The 12,688-nt window shown below is 38.4% G+C and overlaps 1 protein-coding gene across 1 annotated transcript; it reads right to left on the bottom strand.

The window, feature by feature from the left end:
* Nucleotides 1-525: 525 nt before the first annotated feature.
* Nucleotides 526-11,375, bottom strand: LOC128994318 (ubiquitin-conjugating enzyme E2-22 kDa-like). Its single transcript, XM_054418763.1, has 5 exons — nt 11,132-11,375; nt 8,833-8,985; nt 8,422-8,504; nt 5,710-5,873; nt 526-3,567 (listed from the first exon to the last, which is right to left on the bottom strand). Exons 1-5 carry the CDS (start codon nt 11,192-11,194, stop codon nt 3,431-3,433), a joined length of 600 nt encoding a protein of 199 aa, XP_054274738.1. The 5' UTR covers nt 11,195-11,375; the 3' UTR covers nt 526-3,430.
* Nucleotides 11,376-12,688: the final 1,313 nt, after the last annotated feature.

The following is a 12,688-nucleotide window of genomic DNA, read 5'->3' as shown; positions in this document are numbered from 1 at the left end:
CATACGATAAAGCATAACAATATAAGTGTTTAATTGCAAACTTTAAATTTGCAATACATGTAAAATCTTATACTCAGCATGTTTGGCATACAATTTTATACGAGGCTCATTTTGATTGAATACAAGAAATATATGATAAATTTATTTGATGGATTCACTTCTTTGGCTTATTGTGACAAATCGTGGCTAGAAGTAGAAATTGTATACAGATTTCAGAACATATTAAAAAGTTTCTGTAAGAATACAATATAAAGACAGAGAGTAAAACTAAACTTGATGTTGATATTGATTTTAAATCATCAATATCTCCCATTCTGGCTTTGTACATACACTTTTACAAGCTTCAACATTGAAGAATAAAGTATTTTTCAAAACTATCATCTTGCGCTAAAGATGGTGTTGCAAAACAAATTTAGCCAACTATTTTTGGACAAATTCTCAATCATTTTTGCATACAAAAGTATGTGTGTTTTTGTCACTGTAGTTTTGAATAGGATTTGATAACAAATAAGCATTCAATAATAACCAAAACTATTTATTAAAGACAATTTAAAAACTAATTATATTCACAAGTTCATGAAAGATATGAAGCTACTTACAAAAGGTAAAATTGAATTCAAATGATGATTTTCCTGTACTAAACAAAACAAGTTAAACGATTTTATATTTTTGGTGTAGTTTATGATTATATTTTTCCACTTACCATCTACTTAAAACACGTAAATTAGAGCCGTACCTAGATTCTTCATTTTAAAGTTTTTTGTATGATATTATGTAAAATAATTTGTACTAATGTTTGAGGATTTGTTGTTTGAAATTTGTTGCTTAATTCAGAGGTGTGCAAGAGATTACAAATAATGCTTTAAAAACTATAAAAATATATAACTCATCCACCGATCAAAATCATGCTGATCAGCTATAAGTCATTCAAAACTTAATACTAAAAGAAACAAAGTTTTTTTTTGTTTAAATTACCGTTTAAGGCAATCCTAATCCTATGATTCATACCAAAATTCAATACAAACACTTTTAAAAGCATCAGTAGGTGTTGATTAAACCATTCACTTTAAGATTTTGAAGTAGACATCCCATTAATAGGAACCAGTTTTAGACTATTTTGTATTAAAAATGGAGGTAGTTGAATACTCACAGAGTGGACTGGTCTAAAATTAAATTTCCTCGGTTTTTTTTACTGAGATAGTTTATAGAGACCAAAGTTGTCCTTTTAGTCTTGTTTTCAAAAGAAATCAGCATTCTATCAGTGGCTTCAACTACGTACAGTAGAACCTCAATAATACGATCTCGACTAGACCGGCTCCCCCCCTAATTTCGACCATGCCATCGCCTATGAGTGACAATGTTATCACAGTATTATCGTGACTATTTTCCATGGCTGTTTGGAGGTAATCACCGTCTCACGAAAACATATATCACCATCCTTCACGATCGAGAAAATTAAAAAACGTCTCTCACAGTCACAGGAACTTTATCATCGTCTCCCGATATGGTGGACCCCTAGGTTAATTCCACGGTCTAGGAAAAATCATTATCATCTTTAGTGATTGTGGCAAAAACCTGAACATCTCCCACGATCGTGTAGACATCATCATAGTTTTCCGCAATCATGGAAACTATTGTTGTTACCTGCAATCACGGCATACTCTTGCTTAAAGGAAAATCATCGTTGTCTTCTGCGATTGTGGAAAACTGTTGAATGTTTTCTTCAATCATGGAAATGCCATCATTGTCTGCCGCGATACTGGAATAGAGTGGAATATATTAAAGGTCTCCCACGGTCACGAAAACATTATCACGATAGCAATGCGATCATTAGCGATGTTTGGTATTTGCAATAGCGCGTGTAAATATCAGTTAATCAATGAATGTGGACATTTATTATGCTCCTTGGATAATACGACCTTTTCATTGTTCCGACCATGGTCCCGGTTCGGTAGGGGACGGACTAGCAGGGTTGTACTGTAAATTCATTCTAAATCTGGTTATAGCTTTAAAATGTGAACGGAATATCTAGTCAAAGACTAAACATACTAAAGATACTACTTAGCTGTGATGGTGATGCTTAGTTCATAGAAACTGTACAGGTGCCAATGACTTTGAATAGCACTTAGACTTCTCATCTCAGTATAAAGTAAGAAGTCTTTATGTGTGTTTCGTGTTGATGCCATTGGCTCTAATGTCAATGAAGTGTTTTTTCTTTTCTTTTTGGAACGATTTTATGGTTTGTGGTTTACTTTTTGTTCATACAACCAGAGGAGCTATTGTTTAATGACATTACTTGAATTAGTTTCAATTCAACTTGTTTTGAAATAAGTGAAATAGCAAGAAACAAATAAATAAAAACACAACCTCAAAAAGAACCGGATTGAAACTATCACCAAAATTGTCTTCAGTCGATCCACCATGATGAATCTATAAGTTGAGTATATTTAACGTTTGAGTATGTTTTTAAGGTATAACTTACTTAAAATAGCTAAAATAACTATTGGATCTATGACGGGAACTTAAACCTATCAGGAGCTAAGACTCCTCTTCATCCTTCGCCCTACAACTTATTCCATTGATAAGTGTGGTAAAGCACAAGAAAAAGCGGTTAAACAATAGCAATAATATTCTTTTGGAAATTGTTCGGGAAAAAAACCTTCTCCAGAAGGAGGGAGGTAAGGAAACTCTTTCCACTGTTCCCATCACACCAATCCCTGGTTTAAACATCAATGCTGTTACCATGCCTTAAAAACACTTGTTTTGTTCACCCTTCTTGCACACCTCTATGGCAAATAATAACCTATTTTATATAAATTAAACAAAAATACATGAAGGACAAACATTTTCGATACATAAAAACATCACAGACATTCACAACGAATGAGCGTTCTAAAGCATTCCAATTCGGAGGTATGTTCAGCTCAAAACAAAAGACAAAATAGAGCAACAACATTGTAGGATATTTTTCTATGTACAAAAGTGACATTTTATGTACAAGTTTGTGAACTAGACAAGATCATAAGATTTTGATTAAGTTGATTTATTATAATATTTAACACATAAAATCTTGAAGGAAAATAAATACCATCTGCGAGTGAAAGTGACAAAAATTGTCACCTGAATGTTTCTAAAACACCACAAATCATGAGTAAACAAATGAAAAATAAATAAATATACAACTAAAAAGTACTGTTCAATTTTAAATTACACCACTATAAAGTTCAAAAAATATTTTCCCGTTTGACGGGCCTTAATGAATAGGATGAAAAATCATTCGCGTTAAAAATATTATTGATCATATAAAAATGTGTAGTTCTGTATATGATTTGAAATTTAGAAATCTCTTTAAAATGCAACTCAGTAATCTAGGAATGTGACCTGGCTTTACAAGGTAATTTTCATGAGATTTACAGGTGATGTGAGGCGACTAACTAAACAGCTGTTCCGTGGCGCGCACGAGGTCCCAGTTGTAAGTGGACAGAGCCACACGAGCTTGGTCCTCGTCTATTCCCATGTCTGTCAGGCGGTGGATCTTAGAATCAAACTCAGGGTTGCCGTTTGGTCCTGAAAGCACAACACCCTTGACCATCGATAGAACTACATATTCCATTCCCGTAAAATAAATTGTTAACAGTTTGAGTTTCATAAAATGCATCAGCTTCATAGGATGTAAGGGTTGGTTTAGAGAAAGGATAACATTCATGGCTTTAAAAGTAACATGGTCATGTTTGGTATAATTTTTCTTCTGTTTTCACCACAGGGAAGTAAGGTATAGACTATAGAGGAAACTCGCTTATGGGAGAACCGTGCGTTTTCAGCTCTAATATGCTGTGGGTAATATATTTGTAACAGGCAAGGTGTAATGGTATGTTCTAAATTTTCTTATTTGTTGAAATCAATAATAAAAAACTCTTAACTACATGAAGTCACTAGAGCGCTCAACACACAACTTAAATCAAAACTCAAACGATTGGGGCAGCACTATACAGGACAATAAGCCTAGCGGAAAATCCAAAAGCTTAGTTACAGGGGAGTCTCGTTTTGAGAGGAGAGACAGAGACAGAGTCATATGTCTAATGATGGCGGTCGGTAGCAGTAGCTAGTAACTGTGTACCTAAGTCTTTATCACTTGTTCTGGAGTGTGTCGAGAAAGGTGACAGTCGCTGTGTGGTGTGTTATTACAAGAAGAACTACTAGACTTTACCTATAATCTGACATAAGTAAACTTAGTTTAGAACATCAAGAGCCAGTTTGTTGGTTGCCCTGGTGTGGAAGATAGCCAAACAAATATTAAAGTACTACGAGGACGAGTTTTATTGCTTTTACCACTCTTGACAACGGCAGGGAGGTGATCGTGGAGCTGTGGGACCGTGGAGGCTACAGGCATCTGGACTGGACTACGACTACAAAGACAAGACAACAAGACAGCCTACCGACACGAGGCCTGGGGAGCCATTAGCGGAGCTTTGGCGGGACAGCACCTTTGTTAAGCTAAGTGTAAGGTTTAAAATTTACTAATAAAATAAAAGAAATAAAAACGACACCATTACAAAGGAGAGCCTGACTGTGCGGAAACTCCTATCGCATAGGGCACAAGGTCAAGGATCTTTCTATACCGTGAGCGTTGTAGTGCATCAGGGTGAGGGGGGTGTTAGACACCAGCGATTTGTGCTAAACACCAGCGACTAGTGTTAGACCCCACTTCGGTGTTCCATTGAGTGTTTCCTCTGTACTTTGCTTTTATTTTAACCAACTTTTTTATTATGATGAAAAACAATCAACATCCCAAGTCACAAAAAATGTTATCGAGGGCAGTAGGGATGGAAGACTCAGAACAGAACACACATAGAAGACTAATAATTGAAACTGCTACTTGAGGAAGTGAGTGAACGAGGGTCAGACTAGGTAGCCAAGGTACACCAAATCAGTGTAAATCTAGGATACACCCAAAATTTAACAAAATTTGTGTTATTTTGAAAAATGTATTTTGAATTGTTCAGCCAATTGTTAAAATTATTGATTTCAATGATTGATTGTCTTATTTCTTGAATTTTGTTCATAAATTGTTTGTTGTTGCATTAAGCTAAGTATGGTGTTTTCACTACTGATTAATTCCAAGATATATATATAATGCAATTCTTCATTAAGATTCCTTCGTTCTAATTTTGTTCATACTCTAAAATTTTGACACAGTCTTAAGCCTAGTTATGGTTATGCGATAATAGGTCATGCTGAATATATTTTATTGCAATAACTTAGAGGAAAGTGAAGGAGTGCAAAAATCTGCTATTTTCAGTGAAAATAGCAAATTTTTTACAAGGAAAACTACATTTTCTATCTTTAAGAATGAGTGAAGTGAGTGCCCGATACTAGCAATTAAACTAGGCCTATATAGTTTAATACATTGCCAGCTAGTACCAAGGATCTTGATCCCCAAAATTTTTAGCAAAAAATTGAAAAATGGTTATGCCCTGCCGCCAATCTGTAAATATTTAAATATTTAATTAATGTTTTAGTTTTTATTTTCTTTATGACGATGGACTGCACAGTGCTAGTTAGGTCTACTAGTTCAGTTTTGACTCAATCTATCCAGCAACTGCTGGTCAAAGATGAAGAAATGAAGAAGAAGTATGAAGTATGAAGCAATACATAATGGGGAACTACACTCTCTACGTCTATTGTATTCGTCTCACAACCTGAACCCACCTCCGGCATAAACAGCAGTCCAATGACGGGCAGTGAGTCTAAACATTTCGGGGTTCTCTTTGTATTGACGAGCAACAACAGCGTCCTGGGGATCGTCAGGCTCAGCGGCTGCCATCAAAGCTTGCAGTGAGAGCAGCACAGTGCGCAATGTTAGCGCTGCGGCCCTGCACATCAATGTGTTTTTAAGCTATACAATAGTTGCAATGAAAATTTTTATGTTTTGAGAAAAAGAGTTAGAAAAAAACAATTTTTGAACATTTAAAAACCCATACCCCGTTTCCATGACCTTGCTGGTTTACGCACTCATTCAAAGTTTATCCTGCCCTACACTTTTCTTGCCAAATTTCATCAAAATCGGACCAAAATTACTCAAGTTAGCGCATTTACCGTCAAACACACACACAAATTTGAACAGATTGTGTTTTTGGCCTCTGGGTACATCGAAATGAATAAAAAAAACGATGGGTCCCAGGCCCCCCAAAGCAGAATGGTTCCTGCGTGTCTGCAACGGCCTGTGAAAACCTCAAAATGTGTCCGCAAGCGCTAAAACTAAAAAGCTAAATAATGACTTATATACCGGTATACATATATATATATTCACTCTTTAGGGCTACTAGTAATATAGTTAAATAAAATAAGTAAATTTCAATAACTTGTATAGCCTACTTTTAAAACAAAAAACTAAAAAACTATTAAGGGGTAGGCATAATCAGGTTATTTAAATTTACTTTTTTTTAAATACGTATATATATATACACATACCTTAACAAGTGTTAACAAGGTCTTCAGAAGTAAAACTTTAAATGTACTATAGTTTCTTTATATAAACACACTAGGGATGGACGGGATTGAAATTTTAGTTCGGGACGGGACGGGATTTTTATTTCCTTCCCGATTTTCGGGACGGGATGGGACAGAATTTTTTTCTGTGCATAAAAAAAAGTACTGTATTGCAGTTACCAAAAAAGACATACAAAATCAATTTTTACCATTTGTGGCACTGATCTATAAAAACCAAAAAATGGGTAACAATTTACAGGTACCTATAGAAACTTGTGACTCGCGGGTCACGGGGTGATCGTCTGTAGAACTCACGGTCACGGCGCAATCGTCGTCATGACTCGCGGTCACGGGGTTATCGTCGGTATGACTCCACGGTCACGGCGCGATCGTCGGTATGACTCCGCGGTCACGGGGTTATCGTCGGTATGACTCCACGGTCACGATGCGATCGTCGTCATGACTTGCGGTCACGGCGCGATCGTCGGTATGACTCGCGGTCACGGCGCGATCGTCGGTAGGACTCCGCGGTCACGGGGTTATCGTCGGTATGACTCTGCGGTCACGGCGCGATCGTCGGTAGGACTCCGCGGTCACGGGGTTATCGTCGGTATGACTCCACGGTCACGGCGCGATCGTCGGTATGACTCCGCGGTCACGGGGTTATCGTCGGTATGACTCCACGGTCACGGTGCGATCGTCGTCATGACTCGCGGTCACGGCGCGATCGTCGGTATGACTCCGTGCTCACGGTGCGATCGTCGTCATGACTCGCGGTCACGGCTCGATCGTCAGCATGACTCCGCCATCACGGCATGATCGTCAGTATGACTCCGCCATCACGGCGCGATCGTCGGTATGACTCCGCGGTCACGGCGCGATCGTCGGTAGGACTCTGCGGTCACGGCGCGATCGTCGGTAGGACTCCGCGGTCACGGCGCGATCGTCGGTATGACTCGCGGTCACGGCGCGATCGTCGGTAGGACTCCGCGGTCACGTCGTGATCGTCGGTATGACTCGCCATCATGGCATGATCGTCAGTATGACTCCGCGGTAACAGCGCGATCGTCAGTAGGACTCCGCGGTCACGGCGCGATCGTCGGTATGACTCGCGGTCACGGCGTGATCGTCGGTATGACTCGCGGTCACGGCGTGATCGTCGGTATGACTCGCGGTCACGGCGTGATCGTCGGTATGACTCGTGGTCACAGCGTGATGGTCGGTAGGACTTCGCGGTCACGGCGCGATCGTCGTTATGACTCCGCGGTCACTGCGTTACTGTTGGTATGATTCCGCGGTCACAGCCCGATCGTCGTTATGACTCGCGGTCACGGTGCGATCGTCGGTCCAATAATCGCGGCCACGGCGCGATCGTCGTTATGACTCCGTAAATGTGTCCGCAGGCCCGCGTTTCTCGGCGTTTCGTGTCCGCGACAATGTCGCAGCGTCGCTCGTTGTTCTGCTTTGGGGCCCAGGCCTAGGTCTTACCGTGCCACCAACAAATAGCTACTTCCCTATAGGGAAATTTCTAACAAATGTTCTCTTATAACAGAACTATCATTGTTTTTGTTTTTGAGATTAAAAAATTACAGCATAATAATTATGTAGGCTAGTTATTTTATCTTCCGTACATTTATACAAGACCTAGTTTTAATTTGTGTAGCCAATAGAACCATATATGGTGGGTTATGAATCGCTGAGTTGTGGCCTATCATGCACTGTCACATGTAAAAGATATTGGTGATAAGAGGAATCAGGACAGAAATCCCATGCTCCATGCACTAAACCAACTGCACCACAAATTTGGCTTAGTCAAATAGCAACAAGTCAAATACTGCAATCTCAGAGACTCGTGAATCTTATAGGAATTAGGCTTAATTTTTAATATTCAGACACAACTAAAGTTAATAAATAGAACTCAAGTAACCTTACCACTGATCTTTCAAAATATCTAAACAAATCGCTCCCGTAACCGAAGATATATTTGGATGCCATATTTTTGTAATAAATCGAACCTGAAACAGACAAAGTAAAGTTTAGGCCCAACTATAAAAACATTTTGTAATTGCTGATTTGTTGTTAGGTGTTAGGAAATAATTCCACTGCAAAAACGTTTATTCCAACACATTGTTTTGTTTCGGACGCATCTGCGTGTGGCACTTTGGTTGGCCAACATATCTTTGAGGTGTGTTAAATTTTTTTTTAGCAATTTCATCTTGTTATCTAACAGAGACAATTTTAAAGAGTCATGATACAATAAATCCTTGAAAAAACCACAAATGAACATCATGAAGTATTGGATTTCAAGGACGTAAAAATAAATCAAAGCAATCAAATACTTACTTTGGGTGGATTAAAAGGATATGTTTCTGGAACTTTAATCTCTAATATAAAATTGCCTCCCTCATAAGGAGTATCGGGAGGGCCGGCAATTTCTCCTTTTAACTCAGTGTAGTTGTCATCCACTAGTTCTACTCGAATCGCACATTTCGCCATCTGGAAAGAAGGATCCGTTGATTGATTTTTGTTACATGGTTAAATTTACTGACTATTAAAATTTAGGTTATTTAAGAAAAAATATGTAGTTTCAATTTTTTAGCAGCTGTAAAAAATCATAGCTTAGAGGTTCTAACTTTAACAATTTTACAAGTTTTACGATTTCTTTCTATTACAATTTGTAAGGACTATTCAAAAGCCAACTTGCAATAAATTTAAAACTTGTTAAAAAAAAGCTTTAATTTTGAAAAAAAGTAGGCCTAGTAATTTTCTTCAAACAGGTTTGATGAAGTTAATAAAACATTGTAAAATCCATACATGCTATAATTGGTACTTTCCTGTTAAAGGGAACATCCATTATTATCGATGATTTTTTTTCGATAGCCTATATCAATAGGTATTTTACTTTTTGATCCGATGTATCGATATTCATGATATGCTCACTTAACCAAGTGTTTATATGGATTTACTGGTGAGTTTTATTTCAACTTTCCATTTGCCTTTACTGTTATCAAACGGAATTTTGAAATGGCACAGTAAGTTTGGTTAGTTATGTTAGGTTACTTTGGAACTGTTTTATTTCTCCATAACTTAGCCTACCTAAAGGCGTGTTTACACCAAAGTTGATACAGTTAAAAGTTGCTTTTAAAAATTAGAGCCAACTAAGTTACTGTAGAGGAATATTTTTTTCTGGAAAAATAAAAGTCACTCTTCTCTAAATTGGAGCAACGAGAGGAAAACTGGTTACCAATGAATTGCCACAAAATAGGCAGTAGTGTCAAGGATGTAGGACGAAGACATGATCATTGCCGTGGCTACCTGTGTCATAATAGCCAGCTCTACTTGACAAGAGGTTCATTAAGATATTAGGTGAGACCCTCGTTGATGCCTGCGGTTAGGTAGGCTATAATGGCAGTGACATGATATCTTAAGTTATCTCCAAGAAGATGACATCGATCCGTTAAGTGGTGAGCTAAGATGCGACGGGAGTGTCCAAACTTTCTGAGAATGAAGAAGTGACTTGGAATATTTTATTTCATCGATCGGACAGAAAATCAAGAAGTGCATAACTTATGCGAGCAGGTTCTATATTTTGGTTCCTTATGCCCATTTAAGCCTAGCCTATGTTAATCCGTGGAGGAGGGGGGCCATGTCCCGATTTTCCCTAACATAAGGCGGCAACCCAGGTGGAGAGGGAACAGTTCTAAACTAGTTTTCGACAAGTTGCGCGTAACAACAAACTTTACACTTTAAGATGTCAACGTCACTTCGCGAGAAAGCAAAGTTTGGTGGAAAACTTTGATGTAGGCCTAAATGGAGATTTACTTGTGAAGGATACTAGAGCTAAAGCAAGCAAGGATACAGGTTACAGGTACGCAGAGGATAAGCGTCCGGCAACAGGACGTGGATTAGGCGTCCGGCAGTTACTGTCATAATCTAACCTAACCAACCAAACTTGCTGATAATGAAAAAAATCAAATGAAGGTTCATATTCTCTTCATAAAATAAAATTATAAATGCAAAAAATTCTAACAAAAGATGTACAGTTAAGAAGAAATTACATTCAAAGCAAATCTGTGACAATAAGTTAAAGAAACCGATGGGTTTCGAAGCAGGGACCTCTTGGATATCAGCCGAGCACTCTATCCACTACACCACGAACAACGCTGGCCGAACATCGTATCGTTGTGGTAATGGCGTTCCGGGACCCCACAACCCGGTGACGTCACTACCGGACGCCTAATCCACGTCTGGTTACCGGACGCGTATCCTCTGTGTTACAGGTAACCAAGTAGGCCCTAACTTAGGGAGTAACTTATAACGGGCATGACAAAACAGGTAAAATACCTAGGCCTAACTTACTGTTAGTGTTTTAGTAAGCCTAAGCCTTTTTTGGTCTTCACTTTTCAGCATTTAGGCTGAATTAACACTAAATATAAATATTATGGCATTCAGGCATGACTAAGTAGTTATAACTAGGCAAGGCCTTAGCCTAAATTACTATATTTAGATCCTATAAACTGATTATAAGGACGGAATTTTATTGATGGACATTTTATGAACAAATAATTCAAAGAAAAAATAAATTAACAATAAAGGCCTATGTATAATAAAGGATAGTAAAGTTACTATCCAAACACCTTACCTCCTCACTTTTAATAACATCCTTAAATTCTCGTTTGATTCTTTGAGCTGCTATATTAGCCATTTTATTTATATAAAATGTTGAATAATTATAAGGTCAAGGAACTATCTCATTTCATTAGTAAGTGTAATTTGATTTATAATGAAATTTTCACTTATAAGATACTTTTCTCACTACAAATTCAGAATTTTCGCTTCTGCACCTCTGGACTGGATGAGTGGAGTGGTGATATAAAAAATTGTAAAGTATAAAAATAACAACGCTTTTCAACATTGACAAGAGCGATGGAAGAAAAGAAGGAAGACCATCTGCTCTGCTTATTCAGCACAAGGTTACCAAAAACTAATAATTTTACGGTAGTTGACATAGACAGTAAGTAAAAACTTCACATGACGTCATAGGAGCGTAAGGCTAAAGTTATAAAAATTTGTCCATTTTGTTATTTTACAATTATATGACGGGGTTTTAGTGTTTTTATTGTTGATGGTAACAATTATTTAGTACTATATCAAGAGGACAAAGGAGTATGCTTAATCTATGATTGTTATCACCCAACCAACCATCATCAGTGATTTGAATTTCCTTCACAAAATATCGCAGTTCGCAGTTGTGTTCCCATCTTAAGGCCTGCACTCGCCGGGACCGGAGCGGTGAGAGCGGTGGCGATATTGGGGTGTTTTTTTCATCTCCTTCACCCACCATCACCCTTATGTCACCCCCTTATGTCATCACCACCGCGGCGTTATCGCTGGGGCGTTCACACCGGAGCGATTCCGCACCACTGCGGTGGCAGCATTCTACAGTAATTTTTCGTTGTCATTATACAACGTATACGTTGTCATTTCGTGTGCAGTTAACAAGTTCAATGTGTTGTTATTTAGAAATATGACAGACGAGAGGAAGAAATGTTGCTATTGTTTGATGTGTAGCTGAAGATGACGAGCGCAAAGATAGGGAGTGGGTACATGACATCAACAAAAGGCGATTTGAACATGGTGAATACCATACATTGATGCCTGAACTGAGAATATATGAGAAACGTCTTTAGAAATATATTTCAGAATTTCAATTGGGTACAAATAGACGTTTTCGATGAGAAGCTTAGTTGCTATGGTTGCTTGGAGTCCTGGACACAAAAAGACTCGTCGCACCGGCACCGCTGGGCGGTGAAATGGAACATGCTGCATCTCGGTGGTGCGGTGGTTCGGGTGGTACTTACGAGTGGTTTTTCTTGTATACCGCTACCCTGCTCCGGTTTGGCCGCTTGCATTTACTTCCATTGTACTAAATCACCGCGAGAATATTGCACCGCTACCACACCGCTTCGGTGTGTGCACCCCTTTAACAGGAGATTTTGTTTTTTCCTTCCACCATGGGGAGATTTGACTTTGTAATACAGTATCATCAAGGCCACCTTAAGCACCATGGCCTCGGCCTTCGAATTGGCAACATCCCAAGTAGTGTTGTAACAGCTGTTTTGTTTTTATGGTAGTTCGGTAGTTGTGTATGTTTTAAAAATACGAAAGCTTGGTTACTGGGCTATGAAAATATTGACTC

This window comes from Macrosteles quadrilineatus, unplaced genomic scaffold, assembly GCF_028750875.1.
Source record: "Macrosteles quadrilineatus isolate MER2022 unplaced genomic scaffold, UCM_ALF_1.0 Scaffold_5__1_contigs__length_97177068, whole genome shotgun sequence".
In the NCBI taxonomy this organism is placed as follows: Eukaryota; Metazoa; Arthropoda; class Insecta; order Hemiptera; family Cicadellidae; genus Macrosteles; species Macrosteles quadrilineatus.
The sequence above is the reverse complement of the archived record's forward strand: the minus strand, read 5'-3'. Positions and strand labels throughout refer to the sequence as shown.

What these genes read in the sequence shown, in the direction of transcription:
- LOC128994318 (XM_054418763.1), bottom strand. Translation starts at nt 11,194, where the DNA reads ATGGCTAATATAGCAGCTCAAAGAATCAAACGAGAATTTAAGGATGTT. An exon ending in ATCCTTTTAATCCACCCAAA is followed by an intron (nt 8,505 to 8,832) that starts GTAAGTATTTGA and finishes TGTCTGTTTCAG; the next exon opens with GTTCGATTTATTACAAAAAT. An exon ending in GACTGCTGTTTATGCCGGAG is followed by an intron (nt 3,568 to 5,709) that starts GTGGGTTCAGGT and finishes TTGTGCTTTCAG; the next exon opens with GACCAAACGGCAACCCTGAG.